At 49.3% G+C, this 26,019-nt stretch overlaps 1 protein-coding gene across 1 annotated transcript in view; it reads left to right on the plus strand.

The window, feature by feature from the left end:
* Nucleotides 1-19,978, plus strand: part of LOC136644001 (retinal guanylyl cyclase 2-like) — a 38,864-nt gene extending 18,886 nt beyond the window's left edge. Inside the window, exons 11-18 of the mRNA XM_066619458.1 lie at nt 270-418; nt 1,407-1,570; nt 7,443-7,635; nt 8,297-8,471; nt 16,852-16,950; nt 17,239-17,333; nt 18,150-18,235; nt 19,888-19,978. Coding sequence (XP_066475555.1) covers nt 270-418; nt 1,407-1,570; nt 7,443-7,635; nt 8,297-8,471; nt 16,852-16,950; nt 17,239-17,333; nt 18,150-18,235; nt 19,888-19,978 — 1,052 coding nt within the window. The remainder of the gene's footprint in view (nt 1-269; nt 419-1,406; nt 1,571-7,442; nt 7,636-8,296; nt 8,472-16,851; nt 16,951-17,238; nt 17,334-18,149; nt 18,236-19,887) is intronic.
* The last annotated feature ends 6,041 nt before the right edge of the window (nt 19,979-26,019 follow it).

A 26,019-nucleotide genomic window follows, 5' to 3' on the forward strand; every position in this document is an offset into this window, starting at 1 on the left:
TTGGCTCCATTTCTCAAATTGACTGCTCTGGTGCAGTTTGCAACATGAGATGACGCAGCAGCCCCTTGGAAGGTCTCGGAAGGCAGATCTTTCTCCATTCACATGAAATAGGGGAAGACCATGGAGGTACATGAATGTGGGGTCCTGGGCTTTCCCTTGCCCACTTCTCTTGCCCTAGTGGTCTGTCTCTGGAGGGCTTGGCTAAGACAGAAGGACCTGTTTGTGGTACAGGGACAGGAATGCCCTAAGATGTGATCTCTTGATTCCAGACATTATACGCAAGCTGAAGAAGCCCCCACCCTTGTTCCGCCCAAGTGTTTCTCCAGAATATGCCCCTCTAGAATGCATCCAGTTAATGAAGCAGTGCTGGAGTGAAGTGCCAGGCCGAAGACCCACATTTGAGGAAATATTTGAACAGGTCAGTATGGGTGTTAACAGGGCACACCAAAGAAAAATGGGAGATCTTCTTGTCCTCTTTGGGAGGAGTGACAGTAGTGTCTTTGCCCCCTTTCCACCTACCAACCAAGAACCAGCACCAGGTAGCCTGGGAATGTCTTTGCAAGGACTTTCCTGGTTTACTGCTTAGTATTTAATTGAAAGGTTGCATCTGGAAAAGCCGGGACAACCATGGTTTCTGATGGAAAGCTCGCTTTGGGAAGAGACCCTTCGAGCAAGAGAATCCCCTGCAAGGGGAAAGGGGAAAGGGCTCCCCCCAGCAATTTTTCCAGATCAATCCTTCAAAGATCCCCTTGCAAATGAATGGAATCAGCATTCTAACAGAATTTATAGGGGATTTAAACAGACCCTGGCCTCTTGAAAGCAGTTGCTGAATGTGGAAATTCTGCAGAACCAGAATTTATCCCACCCCGTCCAGGAAGGTTATGGTATGCGCAAGGCTATGGTAGCAGGAGGCCTGAACTATTTAATCAGTTTGAACAAACAATTTAAAACCACCTGACTGACCACATTGATCTAATCAATTAAGAAGTGCTTCCATCAACAGGGTGACTTCTTTGTAGAAAAAGGGGGGGTAACTATTAACCATTTCTGCCCAGCCCACAGGTGTACATTTGATCCCTGTTGCGTATATGCAATGTTGGGCAAAAATGGCTTAATGTAAATGATTATAAAAACTGTGTATTACATGCAACATAATTTGCCCCTAGTCTTTCTGCCCTCTCCAGTAGGTAAGGTACAATGTAAGTTGTTGCTTGTGTATGTATGTATGAATGATTTATCATATGCACTTTTCTTCAGAACTTAGTTTTGCCCACATGCAAATATATGCAGGCTTAATCCTTGCCTTGCTTGATTACAATCTATGACCAGTTAATGCACTTTCTCTTTTACTGCATTACAAGCTTGGCTAGCGCATAACCATCCTGTGTTCATTTGTCCTGCCCCAGTTTAAATCCATCAACAAGGGTAAAAAGACCAATATCATTGACTCCATGCTGCGAATGCTGGAACAATATTCCAGCAATCTGGAAGACTTAATCAGGGAAAGGACTGAAGAGCTGGAGACGGAGAAACAGAAAACAGAGAAACTCTTGACCCAAATGCTTCCCCCGTAAGTACAATGGTTGAAGAAGCTGTCTGTGATGCTCGACCATGAAGAGATTTAAGTGCAGAAATCCATCTGCCTGGCTACTGGCACCAGTGCCAGGTCATCTTCTCTGGGTGACCCAGTCTTCTGCCAGGGTTAAATCTTGTCTCTAGAGTGCCCAGCAAGGCACACACAACACAAGTAGAGAAAGAGTAACAGGCAATTTATTACTACAGACAGTCCATTACCAGAGACAGTTGCTGCCGAAACAGAACCACAGGACCCAGAAGAGTTTTCCAGCAATTTTCAATCGCTGTGCTTCAAACTCTCATGGCACACCTGTGGATCTTTCATGGCACACCAATGTGCCACAGCACACTGGTTGAAAATGGCAGCTCTAGAAGGATCCCAGGAAGTGGTCTGGTGGAGTGGGGGCTACCCGAGGCCTTGTGAGACCATTGCCAGTTGGTGCATGTGGGATAATGATCTGACAGGGTTGAACCACTGCATATGTTCTCACATCTGCTCACTGGGTGGTCTTGGACGGGTCACACTCTTCCAGTGAACCTAAATGAGGGTAAACTGCCCTGTGGAATTCTTTCAGAAAGGGAAAGATGAAAATGTAACCCATGTAGTCAATTGCCTGAGAAACCTCTTTAAGGACTATATTGTACTTATATAGCAGCGGTTTTCAACTGCTGTGCTGCGGCACACTAGTGTGCCGCGAGACAGGCTCAGGTGTGCCGCGGGGCCAGAGGAGGCAGGCAGCAGCCCTGGGCAGGAGAAGAGGCTGTTTTGACCCTCATGTGGCAGCAGCAGAAAAAGGTTTGCATCTCCTGCTGTGAGCAAGAGGAAGGCTGCAACCTGATCCTCCTTTACCTAGGAGTAAGCCCCATTGATTATTATGGGGCTTACTTCTGAGTGATTATTATGGGGCTTACTACCCTGGGGGCTGGGGGCTAAGAATAGGCCCTCAGTTTGGCTGTACTTGTCGTAAGAGGCGACTAAACAGCCACCGGGTAGATGGGACTCGTCAGCCTAGGAAGGCAGCTCATCTAAGAGAAGGAAACTCTGACCTCAAACCTCCACTGCCTTGTGGCTACATCCAGTTCTGGAAAAGGCTTCAGGAGTCAACCTCGAGGCAAAATCAGGAGCCGGAGTCCCTGAGGCAGTTCATGGCTGAACACAGTCACGTTCTGGCAACTCCTGCGACGCCGCTGGAACCAACCGTATTGGCTTCTGCCTTTCCATTGGACCATTCCAGCGACGTGGAGAGGGGGGATTTGCTGCATGGGTAACAGCCTATCCTCCATACCTTCTTTACCCAGGCTTCGCGCACTGGAGAGGACACTCCAACTTTGCCATACGGCGTCGGCACAACACGGGAAGCAGCAGTTTACCGGTTATAAGTCTTTGCTCGATTGGCGTAGAGCATGACGCCAGGGGCTGCTTCCGACGGTGGGAGAGATCATTGCATCTCATTGGGCAGCTACCACCCGCCTTAAGCTGGGCAGTCCCCAGCCAGTAAGGTGTTGCCTCGCCACGGTCCGTTAACCTCATGGGGTGCGTGGGGTTTAGGGTGAAAACCGACAAGCGGATCGACAACTCTGCACCATGCAACAGAAAACAGAAAACTACTGCCCTAAAGCTGGGCACCTGGAACGTTAGGACAATGAGACCTGGCTTCTCTGATGACCTGCAAGAAATAGACGACGCACGCAAAACAGCTGTCATCGACATGGAGCTGAGCAGACTGCAGATGGACATCGTCGCCCTTCAAGAGACTAGGCTGCCAGATTCCGGATCTGTCAAGGAGAGAAATTTCTCATTTTTCTGGCAGGGAAAACCACCAAACGAAACCAGGGAACATGGCGTTGGCTTTGCGGTCAGAAATACCCTGCTGAAATCCATCATCCCACCTACTGTGGGAAGTGAAAGAATTTTGTCCCTGCAGCTCCAGTCATCAGCAGGACCTACCACTCTCATCAGTGCTTATGCACCGACTCTGTCGTCTCCAGCAGAAGCCAAAGACAAATTCTATGATGACCTGGCCACCACTGTCAAGAAAATCCCTGTAAAAGAGCCATTGTTCATCCTCGGCGATTTCAATGCTAGAGTTGGTGCTGATAACAGTTCATGGCCCACTTGCTTAGGTCAGTTTGGCACTGGGAGGATGAACGAAAATGGCCAACGCCTGCTAGAGTTTTGCTGTCATCACGGTCTCTGTGTCAGCAACACATTCTTCAACACAAAGCCCCAACATAGAGTCTCTTGGAGACATCCAAGATCAAAGCACTGGCACCAGCTCGACCTGATCCTCACCAGACGCTCCAGCCTTCCCAGCATCAAGATCACACGCAGTTATCATGGTGCTGCCTGCGACACTGACCACTCCCTGGTATGCAGCAGAGTGAAACTGCAAACAAAGCGACTGTATCACACGAAAAAGGAAGGAAGACCTCGCATTGATACCAGCAAGACCCGGGATCAGAGAAAAGTGGAGGAATTTGCACAAGCGCTTGAGGAATCTCTTCCAGGCCCGGCCAACGCAAACGCATCCAACAGATGGGAACATTTCAAGAATACCGTTTACAACACCGCCTCGTCCATATTCGGCAAGAAGACCAACAAGGCGGCAGACTGGTTTGAAGCCCACTCTGAGGAGTTGACACCAGTCATTGAGGAAAAGAGGAGAGCTCAAGCAGCATACAAGGCCTGTCCCAGTGAGCGCAACCTGCAGGTCCTCCGAACTGCTCGCAGCAAAGTCCAACAGACTGCCAGGAGATGTGCTAACGACTACTGGCTCCAGCTCTGTTCCGAGATACAGATAGCAGCTGACACGGGCAACATCAAGGGGATGTATGATGGTATCAAGCAGGCCCTAGGTCCAACACAGAAGAAAATTGCCCCTCTGAAGTCTGCCACAGGCGAGGTCATCCAGGATCGGGCGCAGCAGATGGAACGCTGGGTGCAGCACTACTCTGAGCTATATTCCAGAGAAAATGTAGTCACCGAAGAAGCACTGAACAACATTGAGTGCCTGCCTGTGCTGGAAGAGCTTGACAGTGAACCAACCCTAGAAGAACTTCACGTGGCCCTGGACTCCCTTGCCTTTGGCAAGGCACCTGGAAAAGACAGCATCCCTGCTGAAGTCCTAAAATGCTGCAAAGAGATCATCGTCACTGAGCTGCATGAAATCCTCTGCTGGAGAGAAGGTGGAGTACCTCAAGACATGAGGGATGCAAACATCATCACGCTGTACAAGAACAAAGGTGACAGGGGTGACTGCAACAACTACCGCGGCATCTCTCTCCTTAGCGTTGTAGGAAAGCTGTTTGCCCGAGTTGTACTAAAGAGGCTCCAGGTACTTGCAGAGAGCGTCTATCCAGAATCGCAGTGTGGATTCCGAGCCAACAGGTCCACCACTGATATGGTATTCTCCCTTAGACAACTGCAGGAGAAATGCAGGGAACAACGACAGCCACTCTTTATAGCCTTCATAGATCTCACAAAGGCTTTCGACCTGGTCAGCAGAGACGGCCTCTTCAAGATTCTCCCCAAGATTGGATGTCCACCCAGGCTCCTCAGCATCATCAGATCCTTCCACAAGGACATGAAGGGCACTGTTGTCTTCGATGGCTCCACATCAGACCCTTTTGACATCCGAAGCGGAGTGAAGCAGGGCTGTGTTCTTGCACCAACCTTGTTTGGGATTTTCTTCGCTGTCCTGCTGAAGCAGGCCTTTGGAACTGCAACAGAAGGCATCTATCTCCGGACCAGATCAGACGGAAAGCTCTTCAACCTCTCCAGACTGAGAGCAAAATCCAAAGTCCAGCTGAAATGTCTGCGTGACTTCCTCTTTGCCGACGATGCAGCTGTCACTACCCACTCTGCCAAAGATCTCCAGCAGCTCATGGATCGTTTTAGCAAGGCCTGCCAAGATTTTGGACTGACAATCAGCCTGAAGAAAACACAGGTCATGGTTCAGGATGTGGACTCACCTCCCTGCATTACAATCTCTGAGCATGAACTGGAGGTTGTCCATGACTTTGTGTACCTTGGCTCAACGATCTCCGACACTCATTCTCTCGATACCGAGCTAAACAAGCGCATCGGTAAAGCAGCTACCACGTTTTCCAGACTCACAAAGAGAGTCTGGTCCAACAAGAAGCTGACGGAACATACCAAGATCCAGGACTACAGAGCTTGCGTCCTGAGTACACTTCTGTACTGCAGCGAGTCATGGACTCTTCGCTCACAACAGGAGAGGAAATTGAGCGCTTTCCACATGCGCTGCCTCCGACGCATCCTCGGCATCACCTGGCAGGACAAAGTTCCAAACAACACAGTCCTGGAACGAGCTGGAATCCCTAGCATGTATTCACTGCTGAAACAGAGACGCCTGCGTTGGCTTGGTCATGTCGTGAGAATGGATGATGGCCGGATCCCAAAGGATCTCCTCTATGGAGAACTCGTACAAGGAAAGCGCCCTACAGGTAGACCACAGCTGCGATACAAGGACATCTGCAAGAGGGATCTGAAGGCCTTAGGGATGGACCTCAACAAGTGGGAAACCCTGGCCTCTGAGCGGCCCGCTTGGAGGCAGGCTGTGCAGCATGGCCTTTCCCAGTTTGAAGAGACACTTTGCCAACAGTCTGAGGCTAAGAGGGAAAGAAGGAAGGCCCATAGCCAGGGAGACAGACCAGGGACAGACTGCACTTGCTCCCGGTGTGGAAGGGATTGTCACTCCCGGATTGGCCTTTTCAGCCACACTAGACGCTGTGCCAGAACTACCTTTCAGAGCGCGATACCAGAGTCTTTCGAGACTGAAGGTTGCCAATACAATATACTTCTGAGTAGACATGCCTAGGATTGGGTATCAAGTCCCCTGTCTGCCCTGCCTGCTGATTAGGCATCCAGAAAAGCCTGGAAGAGGTCTGGGCGGAGTGAGAAGGAAGAAGCCGGGCAGGCAAGTAGGGAGGAAGTGAGTGAGTTTGCTGAAGCCACCAGCCTAAGAATGGGCTGGCTGAGGGTCCAGGAAAGTCCCTTTTCCTTGCCACAGTTGCCTGCAGCTCCCCAAAGAAACCCTCCCTGCCCTGCCTTTGCCTTTCTGAGCAGGGGTATTGGGCCACAATCCTATCCACACTTTCCTGGAAGTAAGCCCCATTGACTATAATGGGACTTACTTCTGAGAAGGCATGCCTGAGCTCTCAAGTTCCTCTCCTAGCCCCACTTTCCTAGAAGTAAGCCCCATTGACTATAATGGGACTTACTTCTGGGTAGACATGCTTAGGATTGGGCAAAGTGTCCAATTGGGGAAATGTGAGGGAAGTGATTCTGGAACTTTGGAAGGTGTGGACCAGTGAGGGAGGGATAGTAGGAGAAGTGCTAACTGCAATTATGAGATGAGGGGGGAATGTCCCTGGGGGAGGGGGTGGGTGGGGGAGAGGAGGAGAAAGAAGTGCCAGTTGCCTGCTCATGTATTTGAGAAAAAAGAGTGCAACCAAAAGCCCAATCCTAGGCACGTCTACTCAGTCCCACAGGCACATTCCCCCCAAGTCTTCGACTGCAATCCTAACCACACTATCCTGAGAGGAAGTCCCACTGAACAAAATAAACTTACTTCTGAGTAGACCTGGTTAGGATTGTGCCCTTTTGTCATGTAATGATTTAATTGTATTAATTATATTAATTAAAAATTAATTGTAATATAGAAATTTAATGTAAGTAAAAAACTGGGAGTGTGCCTTGACAATTTTAGTGCCTTGACAGTGTGCCGTGAGCTGAAAGATGTTGAAAATGGCTGTTATATAGTGTTTGCCCCAAAGCAACATGAGACAATCGGTGAAAGTTCTCCACTTCAGGCTGCCCAACCTGCTGTTTTAAACCGCTTCAGGTCAGTGGCGGAAACACTGAAAACCGGAGCCACCGTGGAACCAGAATATTTTGACGAGGTGACTGTCTATTTCAGTGACATCATCGGCTTCACGACCATCTCTGCGCTCAGCGAGCCCATTGAGATTGTGGATCTTCTCAATGATCTTTACACTCTGTTTGATGCTGTCATTGCCCATCATGATGTTTACAAGGTAAGGCCTCTCTCTGTTCTCAGACTTGGGCTTTGGAATGGGACATATGGGGGGAGGGGAACACACACACACAAACGTGAATGGCTCTGAATGGGAGGAGGAGGGGCTGCTTGCACACTGCGGTGAGGCTCCCTGCAAAACTCAGTGCTTTGCACCCCATCTAGCTATGCCACTGATCTTCATACAGATCTGTGGCCCATCATCTCAACAAAGGTTGGGAGATGCTAACTACCTTTTCTACTTAAGGGTTAGAGATGTCTCCTTCTGTTGCTCCCCAGATGATTACCTGTGTTGAATTAGTGTCCCGGTCTGTGAATGTCCACATACAACAGCAGCCATTTCCACTTCTGTAAGGGGAAATTTATTTTTTAACAAATGAAAAATTGTATGAAGTTGGATTCATACGTATATATATTCATTCATCCTGAACCAAATTCTTACAAGGCTCAAATGGGAATGGCTCTGAAGGGCAGGGGCTACTTGCATGCTGCAGTGAGGCTCCCTGCAAAACGTAGTGCTTTGCACCACCTCTAGCTACGTCACCGAGAGTAACATATGACCCCTTTTTATGCATGGTGCATTAGTCAATATGAGCTATTAGTCTTGAAACCCACTGCTCTGCTTGCCTTTTGGGGGAAAAAAACATGCTCTTGATTCTTAGGTGGAAACCATCGGCGATGCCTACATGGTTGCCTCAGGGCTCCCAAAGCGCAATGGCCAGCGGCATGCTGCGGAGATTGCCAACATGGCTTTAGACATCCTCAGTGCTGTGGGGTCATTCGAAGTGAAGCACTTTCCCAGTTTGCCCATCAGGATACGGATGGGGTTGCACTCAGGTACCAATGTTCGCTATGTCCTACATAAGAACATAAGAACAGCCCCGCTGGATCAGGCCACAGGTCATAAGAACATAAGAACATAAGAACAGCCCCACTGGATCAGGCCATAGGCCCATCTAGTCCAGCTTCCTGTATCTCACAGCGGCCCACCAAATGCCCCAGGGAGCACACCAGATAACAAGAGACCTCATCCTGGTGCTCTCCCCTACATCTGGCATTCTGACTTAACCCATTCCTAAAATCAGGAGGTTGCGCATACACATCATGGCTTGTACCCCATAATGGATTTTTCCTCCAGAAACTCGTCCAATCCCCTTTTAAAGGCGTCTAGGCTAGACGCCAGCACCACATCCTGTGGCAAGGAGTTCCACAGACCGACCACGCGCTGAGTAAAGAAATATTTTCTTTTCTCTGTCCTAACCCGCCCAACACTCAATTTTAGTGGATGTCCCCTGGTTCTGGTATTATGTGAGAGTGTAAAGAGCATCTCCCTATCCACTCTGTCCATCCCCTGCATAATTTTGTATGTCTCAATCATGTCCCCCCTCAAGCGTCTCTTTTCTAGGCTGAAGAGGCCCAAACGCCGTAGCCTTTCCTCATAAGGAAGGTGCCCCAGCCCTGTAATCATCTTAGTCGCTCTCTTTTGCACCTTTTCCATTTCCACTATGTCTTTTTTGAGATGCGGCGACCAGAACTGGACACAATACTCCAGGTGTGGCCTTACCATAGATTTGTACAACGGCATTATAATACTAACCGTTTTGTTCTCAATACCCTTCCTAATGATCCCAAGCATAGAATTGGCCTTCTTCACTGCCGCCGCACATTGGGTCGACACTTTCATCGACCTGTCCACCACCACGCCAAGATCTCTCTCCTGATCTATCACAGACAGCTCAGAACCCATCAGCCTATATCTAAAGTTTTGATTTTTTGCCCCAATGTGCATGACTTTACACTTACTGACATTGAAGCGCATCTGCCATTTTGCTGCCCATTCTGCCAGTCTGGAGAGATCCTTCTGGAGCTCCTCACAATCACTTCTGGTCTTTACCACACGGAAAAGTTTGGTGTCATCTGCAAACTTAGCCACTTCACTGCTCAACCCTGTCTCCAGGTCATTTATGAAGAGGTTGAAAAGCACCGGTCCCAGGACAGATCCTTGGGGCACACCGCTTTTCACCTCTCTCCATTGTGAAAATTGCCCATTGACACCCACTCTCTGCTTCCTGGCCTCCAACCAGTTCTCAATCCAGGAGAGGACCTGTCCTCTAATTCCCTGACTGTGGAGTTTTTTCAGTAGCCTTTGGTGAGGGACCGTGTCAAACGCCTTCTGAAAGTCCAGATATATAATGTCCACGGGTTCTCCCGCATCCACATGGACTAGGTCCATCTAGTCCAGCTTCCTGTATCTCACAGCGGCCCACCAAATGCCCCAGGGAGCACACCAGATAACAAGAGACCTGCAAGGCTTCCTGGGAATTGTAGTTAAGAACATAAGAAGAGTCCCACTAGATCAGGCCACAGGTCCATCTAGTCCAGCTTCCTGTATCTCACAGCGGCCCACCAAATGCCCCAGGGAGCACACCAGATAACAAGAGACCTGCAAGGCTTCCTGGGAATTGTAGTTAAGAACATAAGAAGAGTCCCACTAGATCAGGCCACAGGCCCATCTAGTCCAGCTTCCTGTATCTCACAGCGGCCCAACAAATGCCCCAGGGAGCACACCAGATAACAAGAGACCTCATTCTGGTGCCCTCCCTGGCATCTGGCATTCTGACATAACCCATTTCTAAAAGCAGGAGGTTGCACATACACATCATGGCTTGTAACCCATAATGGATTTTTCCTCCAGAAACTTGTCCAATCCTCTTTTAAAGGCGTCCGGGCCAGATACCATCACCACATCCTGCGGCAAGGAGTTCCACATGTCCTGCCTTGGCTAGGCTTCCTGAGCCACTTGATTTAACTCACCTCTTTGGCATCCTCTCTTTTGTCTGCAATTCCATCTCTCCTTTGAACACTTAGATGTCAAAATGAAAACTGATGCGCACATTCAGGACACAATTCTCTGCTTGAGGTTCCATGCCATCTTTCAATGCCCATGCCCCAATTCCAAACTGGAAGAGGATGAATTATGCAAAATACATTGTAATGTGTTCGCTAAGGCAATACCTCTCAAACGTGTCAGCCTTCCTCTGACTGTTTCATCAGCCCAGGGAATCCACTGTGGGTTGGGGCAGTGGCGTAGCGAGAGGGGGTGCAAAGCACTAAGTTTTGCAGGGAGCCTCACTGCAGCATGCAAGCGTCCCCTCCCCTTCCCCTTCAGAGCCATTCCAGACAGGGGGAGCAAAATCTTCTGTTTTGCTGCCTCCACCTGGAATGGCTCTGAAGGGGAGAGGAGGGGACCCTTGCACGCTGCAGTGAGGGTCCCTGAAAAACATAGTGCTTTGCACCCCCTCTAGCTATGCCACTGGGTTGGGGATAGAGCAGGAAGGTGCCACACAGGCCACTTACCCATCTCATCCAGTGGCACATTCCGACATTTTCAGAAATCTGGTTGGCAGCCATGCAAAAGGGTGTATCATTTCAGCCCTGTGGAACTCCCTGCTGCAGGAGATTCCATCTGCTCATTCCTTGCTGGTGTTCCACTGCATGTCTCAAAGCAGACTTGCATTAGCAGGCCTTTCCCCTGTAATGTTGCCATTGTGTTGTTTCTTGGCTTTACTTGTCTTCTTTTGGTGCTTTTAGTGGTTTTATTGTGTGTGCAGTTTTATTTATTATTTTTTTACAAGTTCGTTATCCCAGAAGCCTCTTTGGAAGGGAAAGTCAGGTTAGAAATCTTTTAAAGAAAGACAGAATCTGGGACTGTCTGCTCCAGCAGGCAGCAGCTCTCCAAGATCCCTACAAAATCCAGCTCTGCTCCTTGAGATCCATTTCAACTAGAGTAGCCAGGGGCCAAATGTGGATCCTTACAGGCGCTACCTGGTCCAACAAGACAAGACAAGTGAGTCTTGTCAACAAAACCAGACAAGAGAGTCTGGTCCAACAAGAAGCTGATGGAACATACCAAGATCCAGGTCTACAGAGCTTGCGTCCTGAGTACACTTCTGTACTGCAGCGAGTCATGGACTCTCCGCTCACAACAGGAGAGGAAACTGAACGCTTTCCACATGTGCTGCCTCCGACACATTCTCGGCATCACCTGGCAGGACAAAGTTCCTAAAAACACAGTCCTGGAACATGCTGGAATCCCTAGCATGTATGCACTGCTGAAACAGAGACGCCTGCGTTGGCTCGGTCATGTCGTGAGAATGGATGATGGCCGGATCCCAAAGGATCTCCTCTATGGAGAACTCGTGCAAGGAAAGCGCCCTACAGGTAGGCCACAGCTGCGACACAAGGACATCTGCAAGAGGGACCTGAAGGCCTTAGGAGTGGACCTCAACAAGTGGGAAACCCTGGCCTGTGAGTGGCCCACTTGGAGGCAGGCTGTGCAGCATGGCCTTTCCCAGTTTGAAGAGACACTTGGCCAACAGTCTGAGGCAAAGAGGCAAAGAAGGAAGGCCCATAGCCAGGGAGACAGGCCAGGGACAGACTGCACTTGCTCCCAGTGTGGAAGGGGTTGTCACTCCAGAATGGGTCTTTTCAGCCACACTAGACACTGTGCCAGAACCACCATCCAGAGCGCGATACCAGAGTCTTCCGAGACTGAAGGTTGCCAACACACAGGCGCTGCCACAGAGTTGAGGATCCTCCCTGTTACAGATGAAGGTATAAAGTGGACGTGCCCTGAATCAGATCACTCCTTTGTCAAGTTCAGTGCCGCTTTCTCCGGCTGACGTTGGCTCTCCAAGACCTCCAGCCACGTTGTTTCTCCCCAGCCCTGCTATCTGAAGTCCTTGATAACTGGAGGCTGAACCTGGCCATGTTTCTTCAGTCAAGTGCTCAGCTACAACCCACAGCACTGTGCTTCTGCTTGGGCACAAGGGCAACATGTCAGAATTTAATCGGTGAACTTTTCTCCAGTCCAGTGTTCCTGGTGGGTTGGTGTGGGAGGAAGCCTCTGTGTGGATCCTCACCTTCCTCTCCACAAACATCACGAGTCTGTCTTGCCAATAAATTTAGCTGACATAGAGGCATCCAGGCTCAAACTCAACAGCAAGAGAAAGCTGTGGGGAAGGTTCAGTTTTCTCCAAGCAAAGGGGCCTGGCTGGGTCCATTTGTCAAGATCCAGACTCTGGCTGGGAGCCACACCCTGCACCGTGGAGTTCACAAGTCCCCCTGGAATCCTTGATGGTTCTTGCAGAAGATTAATTCACATGCCTCATTAACCTGCCCAGCACTTCTGGCCACTGGCCAGTGGAGAGGAACAGCAGCAAAGAAGAAAACAAATTCCCAAGCCCATCGTGGAGGAGCCTGACCTAATTAGGCAGCCAAGTTGAAAGGTCATTTTGCAGGATCCCTGGTCCACTAGAGCAGGGGTTCCCAAACCCCGGCCCGGGGACCACTTGCGGCCCTTGAGGCCTCTCAATGCAGCCCTCAGGGAGCTTCCAGTCTCCAATGAACCTCTGGCCCTCCAGAGATTTGTTGAAGCCCGCACTGGTCCAACGCAACTTCTCTCAGTGTGAGGGCGACTGTTTGACCTCTCGTGTGAGCTGTGGGATGAGAGCTCCCTCCACTGCTTGCTCTTTCACTTCTGTGATGCAGCAGCAGCAGCAAAGGAAAGGCCAGCCTTGCTTTGTGCAAGGTCTTTTATAGGCATAGAGCTATTGCAAGACCCTCATTCATTCATACAAGTTCATCTTTAATATATTCATTTATGTAAACTTATGCAAATTTATTCAAATTTTAAATGTAAATTAATTCTTCCCCCCCCCCCCGCCTCCGACACAGTGTCAGAGAGCTGAAGTGGCCCTCCTGCCAAAAACTTTGGACACCCCTGCGCTAGAGAGAAGTCATCCCATTGCCTGATGGAGGCTGTCTGGAAAGGGAGGCCTCTTCCATGGAGGTGCAGGGGCAAGACTACTTAACAGGCACTTTGCAACCCAGGGAGAGGCGGTGGGTAGCATAGCACCTGTTTCACATGCAGAAGGCCTCAACTTCCAAGTCGGGCTGGAGAAGCACTTCCAATCAGCGTAGACAGGATGGGCCGTCTCAGTTGCGAAGCAGTTTCAGATTTACCTGAACAGAGCTGGATCTGTGCTTCTGTTGGTAACTGAGCAATGCTCAGCAAATCACACAAGGCTCCTGTGATCCCAAAGTGCACTCACCCACAGAGGAAGCTTCCTGGTTGCCCTCCATGTGGCTATAAGTAGTAACTCCCTCAAAGACAGCAGGGCTCTTGGAAGCTCAAGGTGCATGAAGGAGGCTTCCACAACTGTGGTCCTGGGGTAGTTGGGGTAGCCCCAGGCACACATGGCATGACATCTCCATTTTGCTCCCCCCCCCACCAGGATTGGCTCTGAAGGGGAGCAGGTGGGGCCCCTTGCACACTGTGGTGAGACTCCCTGCAAAACTTAGTGCTTTGCACTCCCTCTAGCTATGCCACTTGTCTTGAACTCAACCTGAAAAAAGATATGCAGACCTGACTATGAGAGTCCCATGGACCTGTGCGCCCGGAGGTATTTTCAGAAACCTTGCAATTGTGTTTGTTACGTATGTCTTTTGCACTGAAAAAACTGGCAAACACGCAGTTGTCTGAAGTATTCTGTCCGGAGGGAGCCTTTACTCAGGGATGAGATAACAGGCAAATAAACACAGCTTGTCTGGATGATTAATTAATCAAGTTTCCCGTTCCAAGAAGGGAAGGCTGGGTGGTCCCGGGCTTTGCCAAGAATTGTAAAGAATTGTAACACTGACTTTCAGAACCAAGTGGTGTATTATGTTCAAGCTCCACAACTGGAATGCCCAACTTAATTTTCTTCTTGTAAAAGCAACTGTGTGTGTGGGGGGGGGGGGGAGGCTGATTTGCATCAGAGTCACAACTCAGGGGGAGGAGGGCTTCAATCTACTGGCTCACAGTCCACACCACCCTCTGAGATTGTATTAGCCACAGAGACTACTGTGGCTGAACATATTCTCCTCTGTGGCTACCAGCAGCTTGGAGTGCCTGGTTGGCAACCTTCAGTCTCGAAAGACTATGGTATAAGCCTACAGCACCCAGTATTCCCAGGCGGTCTCCCATCCAAGTACTAACCAGGCCTGACTCTGCTTAGCTTCTGAGATCATGGTATAAGCCTACAGCACCCAGTATTCCCAGGCGGTCTCCCATCTAAATACTAACCAGGCCTGACTCTGCTTAGCTTCTGAGATCATGGTATAAGCCTACAGCACCCAGTATTCCCAGGCGGTCTCCCATCCAAGTACTAACCAGGCCTGACTCTGCTTAGCTTCTGAGATCATGGTATAAGTCTACAGCACCCAATATTCCCAGGCAGCCTCCCATCCAAGTACTAACCAGGCCTGACTCTGCTTAGCTTCTGAGATCATGGTATAAGCCTACAGCACCCAGTATTCCCAGGCGGTCTCCCATCTAAGTACTAACCAGGCCTGACCCTGCTTAGCTTCTGGCTATTTCAATTAACAAATCAGTGCAGGGGGGTGGGGTTGGATCCTCTCTCCCCCCACGTCAAGGCCTCATCCAAACCACCACCACTCCAGTGGCTGTTCTGACAAGTAGAACATTGCACAGAGAAGTTTAATTGCGGAGCTTCAAAGTAAGATGTGGATTGATCCTCAGTGGCCACTTGGGATGTGCACCTCCTCTTCCATATTCCTCATGTATTCTCTGAATATCCAGGTAGAGGCAGGCTGCATCTGATTGCCAGATGCAGGGGAGAGCACCAGGACGCAGGTTGTGTCTGTTGTCTAATGTGTTCCCTGAAGCATTTGGTGGGCCATTGTGAGATACAGGAAGCTGGACTAGATGGGCCCTTGGCCTGATCCAGCGTGGCTCTTCTTATGTTATGTTCTTATTAATGCCTGCATTTGGCATTATATGATATCTGCCTCAGAGGCATCACTAGGGTTTGCATCTCCCAGTGCAGGAAGCCAGAGCATCACCCCCATGATGGACCCCCTCCCATGCAGTAAGTGGGGCAACAGCCTGGGTGGTGGGTGTGGTGATGTACTATTGCCCCACCCCCAGTGGTCTTTTGGCTATAGCTTTTGATAGAACACAGATATTTCAATGCAGTTTGCTTCACTGCGCTCTGCATGAAATTACGCATTGATTGTTATATAACATGATGGTATTATTCCTACAAACTGAGATTTTAGCCATTTTGGTCAGTCGTGGTGTCACCCCCTCCGTGCGCATCACCCGGTGTGGTCCACACACACACACACCCACACCTCTAGCAACGCCACTGAACTACATTCAGTATTTGATATTTGAAAATAAATTGTTGACGTGATTGGAGGGTAGGCACTGAATGTTGTTGAATGCCTAACTCAGCAGTTTTCAACCTTTTTCTTCTCATGGCACACTGACCTTTATGGTCTTCTTTGTGGTCTTCGCCTTTTGTGATGTCACTTCTGGCTTTCCGGAGGCTCTTCCAGGTTCTGCGGCTCTGTGTCTAGGACAAGTGATGGTAATAACGAATTGTCTGTCCTTCTTGTGCCACCTTAAGTGAAAGAGGAATAGGCAGTTTGTTACTACAGACAGTTGCACTGGAAACAGCGCCACAGAAACCGAAAGAGTTTTTCAGCAATTTTCAACGCTATGCTCCAAACTCCCACAGCACACCTGCAGACCTTTTGCAGCACAGCAGTGAGCCATGGCACACCGCTTGAAAATCATTCGTCTAACCATATTTAATAGCAAAACGATGTGCTGTGGTTAGCCCATAACAAGAATTAACAGACAACCAAACATTTAACAATAACTAGCTGATATAGAATGACGTAGTATTTGGTAGACAGCAGTTCGTGACGTGCGACGCTTGAGACCTGCCAAAGCAATCAGGAGATCCTGATAAGTTGCAAGCAACTTATCTTTAGAAATAAAATATTGCATTCAAAATGTGGTGGTGTAGCTGGAGGGGGGGGCAGAGCATTCAGGCTGGCAGCGAGGCGGGCAAGTGCCCCCCCTTTGGCGCCATTCCCGGCGGGGGAGCAAAATGGAGCTGTATGGCTCCGTTTTGCTCCCCCTGCCAGGAATGGCTCCAAAGGGGGGGCACTTGCCCGCCTCACTTCCAGCCTGAATGCTCTGCCCCCCTCCAGCTACACCACTGTCAAAATGTGAAAGTTTGTGTAATGTGTAACTTTAAAATGTGTAACTTTAAGTTACAAAAGTCGCCACCTTTTGATTTCTTGACGAATATCTGTTCCAGCTTCAGCAGAGACCATGCTCACGAGACGTTTTTCTTCCCAGGTCCGTGTGCTGCAGGGGTGGTTGGTCTCACGATGCCTCGGTACTGTCTGTTTGGTGACACTGTGAATACGGCTTCCCGGATAGAATCCACCGGACTGCGTAAATGTTCTGTAGATAAATTTTGGCTCGGAATTCAGCAAGTCAGGAACAAAATGGGGGCAGGCAAAATTCATGGGAAAGTCTAGTGGCTCATCCATTGTGTGATGGAAGAATACATTTTTAGAAAAAGAAACTGCCGCTGCAATGGATTCCTCCCTCCCCAAAAAAACCTTTTGATGAGTTTTGACTCCCCCCAAAACTGAAATTCTTCCCCCCAATTTGCCACCTGTGAATGGGGGGGGGGGGCATTTTCATTCAGGCCAAATATTTGTCTTTTTTTAATCTTAGCTTACCGAATCCACATCAGTCAGAGCACAATGAAGACACTTAGGAGCCTGGATGAAGGATATAAAATAGATTTCAGAGGGAAGACAGAGCTGAAGGTAAGAAACTTGAATTTGCAAGAGGCACTCTGCTAGGAAGTCTCTTTTATCTTGGCCAACTCCATCACTCCACCAAGGTGCGCCCAAGCATCTTTTCAGAGGAAGGGAGCAAAGGAGAGTTCAAGCTCATTGGGGACACTCATTTTGCCTACAGCTCAGAGACCCTACCCCAGTTGCCAGCATGTCCAGCCAGAGAGACCTCAGGCAGGAAGGCTGGGAAAGACCCCCGAGAACTGCTGCCTAAGTGAAGTATAACAGATGAAAACACTCTAATGAAGAAGTATCAAGTTGATTTTGTGCAATAGTTTTAATGAGGCTAGGGGGGTGTATGTGGGTCATGATGGCCTCAAAGATCAAGCTCGTTTTATCCCAAACTCTTCCTGTGGGTTGCAATAGCTTAATAAATGTATAAAAATTGAATTCAAAAATATTTTAAGTTAATACGCGTACATCACAATTCTAATTGACATCAGTGGAAGAAATTGGAGCAAGTGTTGAGTTCTTCCTTTGAAACCAACGGGACAGAAAAGCAGCTGTGTCTTCATACTGACTGCTGGTCAGTGGCGTAGCTAGAGGGGGTACAAAGCACTTGGTTTTGCAGGTGCCATCCACCTCCGTTTTGCTCCCACTGCCTGGAATGGCTCTGAAGGGGAGAGGGAGCTGCTGCTTGCACAGTGTGTTCAGGTGCCTGTGAAACTTGGTGCTTTGCACCCCCTCTAGCTATGCCACTGCTACAGGTGGATAGGCAGAGGGGATGTCATTTGCACAACTGGATTTCAGAACATTTCTGATGTGTTTCTGTGTCCATATCTACAGGGCAAAGGCTTGGAAGAAACATACTGGTTGGTAGGGAAAAGGGGATTCATGAAGCCTCTGCCACGACCCCCTGACATTAAGCCAGGGTAAGTAGGACTGGGCATAGAAATGGATGGTTTGATTTTGTGCTTCCTTTGAACAGAAAGTGGACAGAACTGGCCTTGTGAAGCGAAATGCCTCTGCAGTGTGCGAACGGCCCTTCCCCCTTGGAGCCATTCCTGGCGGTGGGAGCAAAACGAAGGCTCCCTGCAAAACTGAGTGGTTTGCCCCCCCTCTAGCTATGCCACTGGTTTTTGCAATGAAAGCGGGTCCTGTGCTGCTTGTTTGGGTTCAGAGGTGGACCCTGGACTCGCAAAGGGTGAACAGCCCCTGGTTGAGTCTGGCCGCTGCAGTACAGCACTCCTGGGATAACTGCAGGGTCTGGAGAAGCCCTTTGAAACACTGCCAGTGTTTGGCGGCCCGTCTAGTGTCTGAAGTCCTCAGAAGAATCCCACGAACCTTAAGCGGGTTATTTATGTCCTTCATGTTGAGCCTGACACAGAGATATTCCAGGGCTCCCTGTCTGAAGAGCTCTCCACAGAAACCCAGAAGAGGCCTCCTTCTCAGGCTATTTTTAGGGGGGCTGCTTTGTTCTGCAGCTTTGGGGGAGAAATGATGTTTAGACTGCCGGAAAGGGTCACGCTGAGAGAACCGTTTCCACCCTGTTCCCATGAAGAACCACTCCAGATGCTCTGGTGGTGGCCTCACAGCTTCTTCCCCTCACTGCTTTCAACAACAGGCTGTTAAGGTTTGGATTCAGGAGCCACTTTTTGGGGGGGGGGGGTGTGAGGTGGTTTTTACACTTGCCAGGGTGGCGTATCAGTTGCTCCACCTCCCTGGCTCTGATTCAATTCTGCTCAACTTAGTTATTTTCACAGCAGATCATTCAAATAGGTGAGCCCCTTCCTGCCAGGGCTAACCCACCACTGACTGAAATGATCAGTGCCCCAGGGAGCACTTGGGGGGCACCCACCTTTGCTTGCCCAGTTATCTCCACTATTGGAAGAGGCTCCCCTTTTCCATCCTTCCTCTTCTGCTTCCTCTCTCTGTTGCTTTACAAATTCAGGGAGTGGAGGGTGCAGAGGCTGCACACCCCCAGGGAAGGAGGAGGGTAGCATTTGGTGAATTGACTCAGGCACCAGCCAGTCTTGGGTCAGTCCTGTTCCTCACAGCCTGAAGCGGTTTGTTTCAGGCACAGGTTTGCTGCTTCAGTGAGAATTAGACTGTAGACTCAGCCAGGATTGGCCCATCCATGAGAGAAGCAGAGACACTCTAGTCCACCACTCTACTCTTCTCCATACTTTCTCTTCTGCTCCATACCTCTCTTCCTTGGCCAATCCAGAGAATTGGAGGAGCGGAGGCAGGCACATCACCAGGGCCACCGGAGGGTCTTGGACCAGCCCCAGACATAGCCTCCTATCTCGGTTTAGACAAGTCTAGTTCCTGATTGGGTTCAAACATCTGTGTATCAGGTGAGGTATATGAGAGATCCTTCTCCTTTCTATAGAATGAGCTTCTGCACTGTGTGGTTGGATGACCCCCCAACCCTGGAATTATTCCCTGGGAGGAAAGGCTAATTTGTTTGCTTGAAGGGGTCTTACCCTCTAGACACCACAGAGTTCTGGAATGGATGCACCATTGACCTCCAACCCAGCAGGGCTCTTCGTGCGCTCTGATGATTGCCTCTTGTCTTTTACAGACAGCCCTGGCAGGACATGATGACCCGAGAAATCAAATCTGCCTTGAGAGAGTCCAGGCGAAAGTTCCCCAGCAGGCCAAAACAGCACTAAATGACGAGAAGGTGAGGTGGGGAATGATCTGCTCCTCACTTGAGCAAACTGGAGCCAGTCTTTGCAGCTTGCATTGTTGCAGGCTGGAGGTGGCAGACTCAGGGCAGAAGGCACCCTTTGCTGCCCCCTCACAGTGTGTTGCTGACGCAACCCTCACCAGGTGGCTACATGGATGGACTAACCCTGACCCCCACGTCACTGTCCTAGTTTTCCTGGGCTGGGAGAACAATGCGCAGAACTGTGGCAAGTGCAGGGGTGCTGCTTGTGGGTGACGGACTGTGGTGCAGGGACAGAGCCCCACGCGAAGGTCCCCGGTTCAGTCCCTGGCAACTTCTTCAGGGAGGGCTGGGAAAATCTCTTCTTGGTCTGTAACTGTGGAGAGACAGTCCTGAGCTAGGTGGGTCAATGGTCTGTGTACGCCCTGGGTTTGGACTGTACCATTTTAGACTGTAGGTGAGAGCTTTGCTAACTCAACATTGTTCCATGCAAACAAATTCCCTCTGCATAGGAAACGCCTTTTGGCGGGGCCAAATGCTCTGCTCTCGCCTTCTCCCGGTCCTTCCAGTTCTCTGTGTAGAGACAATTGGCCCAATCCTCATGAGTCGCTGTGCCGGTGTGAGCTGTTGCAAAATGCCATAAAGCACTTTGAAACAGTACTGCTAGCAGGCATGCAGGCTGGAAGGCTGGAGCCTTCCCACTGGTTCTGGCGGTTGCAGGGACACTCTCTGGACCATATAAGTGAGGGGGAGAGGGTGTCGTGGAATGGGGTGGGGGTGGCAACAGGGGCAGGGCGAATTGGACCTAAGCGGGGAACTGGCGCACATTGTATCCTAACCCAGTTCTTGTGCCTGATCTGCCTGCATGGATAAACTTGGACCTGCACCAGTGATGGGACTTACCCAGGGACAAGTGAACAAATACCCCCTTATCCTAAAGAGACCCCAGCAGCCAAAATCCCCCCTCCCACAGGATGCAGCTAGCCCAAGCTGGTGCCACTGCATTGCCGTGCAGGAACTTAGTGAAGATTGGGCTGGATATTTTGCAGAGTAGAGCGTTCCCTCCCGAGAGCTCCCTCCATCCTGGAGTCTGCCAAGGTGTAGTCCCACCACGAATTGACAACCTCATTGCGAGCAAGGCCTCCTCCACCTTCTTGTTTTAACTCCTGGCTGCCTGACGCCAAAGACAGAGACTGCTGTTGCTTTCGTTGTCACCTTTGATTGTTGTATTTTTTTTGCTGTGCGATTGCACTGTTTTTATATTTGGTTTTTGTTTACGTTGCCTTGGGTGCCCATGGCACTGGGGGAAAGGAGGGGCAAACATGAATCAAATAAAGAAAGAGCTCTGCATTGTGTCCTCCCAACAAGGGAGAGGCAGCCCTGGGCTCTGGTCACTATGTGGCTCCTCCATGTCAAGGGTATTAGTGGAAAAGGGCAAGAGTGTGCCAGGATTGGCAGCGCCCAGAGTGCCACACTTGAGGAAATTTACTGCGCTATGACAGCCATGGGGGGAGAATAGAAGCAGCTGCCTGAATAGGAAGGAGTGGACAACACAATCCCCTGAATGTTCATCTGCAAAACTGTCCTCAGAACATCTTGACAACTCACTTCCTGGGAAGCTAAATGATGGGCTGTTGTTATTATTATTATTTAGATACTACCAGCTGCGTACCTGGTGCATTACAGACAGTTCTCTGCCCTGAGGAGCTTATAAAATTATCTTAGACAATCCTTTTTATGTAGAATTGCTGGTGTTTCTCTCTTTAAGATTATATATCTATGTTGTGTGTGTTCTTCCTGAGCTAATAAAGTCCGGCATCCAAACATTTTACACTCCTTGACAGTCTTAGAAGCCACGTGACTGGCCCATGTATTGTGTATGATCAGTGCAGAACACTGATTGGTTCATGCCTACTGCCACCCGTGTTGAGCTGCCCGCTTGGGTCAAACCCACGGCTTTAGGGACGAATAGATTTTCCCAATGCAATTTCTGTATTGTTCCTCTGGCCAGGCACTTGCGGTGGGTGGGGCAGCAGGGGAGGCAGAGCCTCCCCATAGGAGTCCTGTGAAAAGCATTGCCACCATGTGAGATGTGCAAGCACTAGCTGCCGCCCGACCCACTGCACGTCCCTGCCTCTGGCTCACTGTGCCCGCCATCTACTCCTCATGAATACCAAGTCCACTGGGAGAATTTCTCACATTAATCTCAGAACTGGAGCACAGCCACTTGGCGGGCCATTTTCTCTTCCATTAAACACTGCCAAGAAGGCTCACAATGTGACCCTATGTACAGCCACATCAAGATGTTCTCTCTGCAGTGCTTTATCAATGCACACATGTGTGTAGGTAACGTGGAGGGGTGGAGTGGCGAAAGACACAGCTGAGCAGAGGGAATGGAAACCTGCTTCACCCTGGACAAGCAGGGACACCCTGTGCAATTTTTAAAAAAAAATTATGGAGGAAATTTTTAAAAAATGCAACAGGGAAGGATTCTTGATGCAACTGTTTCACTTCAGAGACCAGTCCAGGCAACTGGAACTCCAAAATCTGGGTATCTGTTCATACAAGCCCCCCAAACCTTTACCATGAGCCACCTTGAATCCCTTTCAGTGTGAGAGAAGGAAGAGATAAAAATCCTACAAATAAATAAAAATGAGGTCCCAAGTCAGCCCTGAAGACAGAGCCTTTAAGGGCGACACGAGATGACAAATGATAGACCACATTTTTTTTCTTGCACTTCTTTTTCCACAAGAAATAACCACCAATCCAGATTGGGCCAGTCACATAGTAAGGAAGGGTGTCGGACCCTTTCCCCCTTGCACTGTTTTCACTCTAACCCCAACCCCCCATTGCTATTTGCCTCTGAAGGAGTTATTTGCTGCATTTGACTCCAAGCAACCACAGCAACTGTTACCCTGCACATGCCTGATCTGGGTCAGGCCTGGTTAGTACTTGGATGGGAGACCGCCTGGGAATAGCGGGTGCTGTAGGCTTATACCATGATCTTGGAAGCTAAGCAGGGTCAGGCCTGGTTGGTACTTGGATGGGAGACCGCCTGGGAATACCAGGTGCTGTAGGCTTATACCATGATCTTGGAAGCTAAGCAGGGTCAGGCCTGGTTGGTACTTGGATGGGAGACCGCATGGGAATACCGGGTGCTGTAGGCTTATACCATGATCTCGGAAGCTAAGCAGGGTCAGGCCTGGTTAGTACTTGGATGGGAGACCGCTTGGGAATACCGGGTGCTGTAGGCTTATACCATGATCTCGGAAGCTAAGCAGGGTCAGGCCTGGTTGGTACTTGGATGGGAGACCGCATGGGAATACCAGGTGCTGTAGGCTTATACCATAGTCTTTCGAGACTGAAGGTTGCTAACCATTTGACTCCAAGCAGTGGCATAGCTAGCGGGGGTGCAAAACACTAAGTTTTGCAGGGAGTTTCACCAAAGCATGCAAGGGACCCCTTCTTCTCCCTTTTGGAGTCATTTCAGGTGGTGGAAGCCAAACAGGCGAATCCATTTTGCTCCCACCGGCTGGAATGGGTCCGAGAGGGAGGGACTGCTTGCACACTGCAGGGAGGCTCCCTAAATTCTTCAGGGGTGTCATCTTGGGAAATATCTTCCTTTGCAAGCCTGGCAAAGCTCGGTGAAGGCCCCGCAGTGCTGCTGTGAGGTTCCCAACCATGTCAGTGACGATTGTGCAGGAGAAGTGCCCGTCTCCTGCACAAGCCCCAAGATGTGGGTTGCGTCCCAAGGCAAGCTCTTGGCAGCCTCCATGCCACCTGGGAAACTGGGTCAAACCTCACGTCACACAAGACCATGTGTCATTGTAACCTGCTGGTCCTTTCTGTAAGAAAACTCAGTGGGGGTGAGATTTGGATCAAGGAAATGGTGGGTGGGGAAAGGACTAAGTATCTCTCATCCTCCTCTCTGGACGCAATGCTGCTTCCTCTTCCACGAAGGTGTCTGGGCCACTCTGGCAGTGGTCATCTGGTCCTACAGCTGGATGCAGACAGTCATTGAAATTGTTTTGAGAACAGCTTCACTTCTCATGCTGTACGGTCAGGCAAGGATCCAGGACGAGCCAGGCTGACTGAGGGGAGTGATGCCTAGTGGTTCTCTCTTCCTGCTCTCTGCTTTCTCTTGCAGAAGCACTTGTGGTGGTGGAGCCAGGAGTTTCACCACCATAAGTGGCCCATAGGATTGGGCTGTGAGAAAAGGAGGGGAAGGGGTTTTGTCAATTATAGAAAAAGCAGGTGCATCTCTTGCCACAAGGGGGCAGGCAAGGTGCACAGAACCCACACCCATTTATTTATTCATCAATGCAATCTTTGCAAGACTCAGGCATCTGCAGTTTCCCAACTGGTAGAAATCAAGGCAATGTGACTGCCAAACATTTTCATTTTAGGTTTTTATTCCCCTCCCTCTCCCCAGCCAATACCCTGATTTTTCTCATCTCTGTTCCAGGCCTTTCACTAATTTCTCATGCTGACTAACACAGGCTGATCCCTTTTTAAAATGCTATTTAGGAATTCTTTACATTTCTCCGGGATGAGAAACTCTTCCAAGCTGTACAACATCTGGCACTCATGGAAGGAAAACTCCAGATGAAGTCTGGGAGACCAGACTGCCTCTTCTCACAGTGTCACCCCCTGGGACGAGCCTATCAATCAGCTTGCAGTTGGCATATAGATTGTTGAAGTCAATGCAGAAGTCAGAGAATGGAACGGAACCTGCTCCCCAACCACAAAACTGGTTCAGTGGTTCACAAAACTGATTTTTTTTTTTTTTTAGTGAATCTGAATCAGTGGACTGAACCCAATCCTAAAACCTCTCAATTGCCCTGAAGTTGACCTGGCACCAAATCCCTACTCAGTTTGATGTTTTTATTTGTGATACTTTGTACTTGACTATAAAGCTTTGTAAGCCATCTTGGGCATTTACTTTGTAATGGGAAAGGCGGGGTATAAACTTCTTAAAATAAATAAAAAGTTATCTCTGACTCCAAATAAGTGGTTCAGTAATCAAGCAGTCACATTTTAATTGACTGATGGATGTTTAATTTCCTGTTTTGTTTTGTTTTTAATCCTGTGGTGTGTATTTTGTTGATAAAAACCTTATACGTTCAAAAATAGTTTTTCAAATAATAAATATTAAAATTATTGACATACTTTTTCTCAAGTTCTCATTATGGTCACTAACAGACTTGCATTCCATGCAGAATCAATTTTTTTTTCTTGTAGTGCATCTAAACTACAGTGCAAGCCTATACATGTCTATGCAGAAGAATTTCCCATGGATTTAAATCAGTTATTCCCAGGTAAATTGCTTCCACTGTGTCTGAACAGGTAGTGATGAACCACTTTTTAAAGTAGGTAACTGAACTGGAGAGTTAGGAAATACTGATGAGGTGAAATGCTCAATGGTTCGGCTCCCTGGAAGATGCTCACCGCTTTACATCCACCTCTCTTTGTGATTCACTGGGAGGGATTACTTAAAATGTCTGGATGGTCACATGATTGCATTGGCTGTAATTGATCAACTCTGTATTTACTTTTGCTTTTTCTAGTAATAGGTAGTATTTTGTAAAGCACTTCTAGTAATAGGTAGTATTTTGTTTTGAGCATGCACAGAGCATTTGAGCGTGCACAGAGCATCGCGCCAGTGGCGTACCTAGAGAGGATGCAAAGCTTTTGCAGGGAGTGCAAAGCACTAAGTTTTGCATGGAGCCTTACCAAGCGGGTGTGCAAGCGGCCCTCCCCCTCCCCTTTGGAGCCATTCCAGGCCATGAGAGCAAAATGGAGGCAATGCTTGCATGCAGCTGTGAGGCTCACTGCAAAACCTAGTGCTTTGCACGCCCTCTAGCTATGCCACTGTCACATGCATTATTGTGATGCAATTCTTACAACAATCCTCTAAGTAAATACTATTATCTCTATATTGAAGCTAAGCCTGAGACGGGGTGGCTTGCCTGAATTCATGGCAGTGGCAAGGTCCAAACTGGGGACAACCCAATTTGCAGCCCCCACGCTACACCACTTCTCTAT

The sequence above is a fragment of the Tiliqua scincoides genome, chromosome 3, assembly GCF_035046505.1.
Source record: "Tiliqua scincoides isolate rTilSci1 chromosome 3, rTilSci1.hap2, whole genome shotgun sequence".
NCBI lineage: Eukaryota > Metazoa > Chordata > Lepidosauria > Squamata > Scincidae > Tiliqua > Tiliqua scincoides.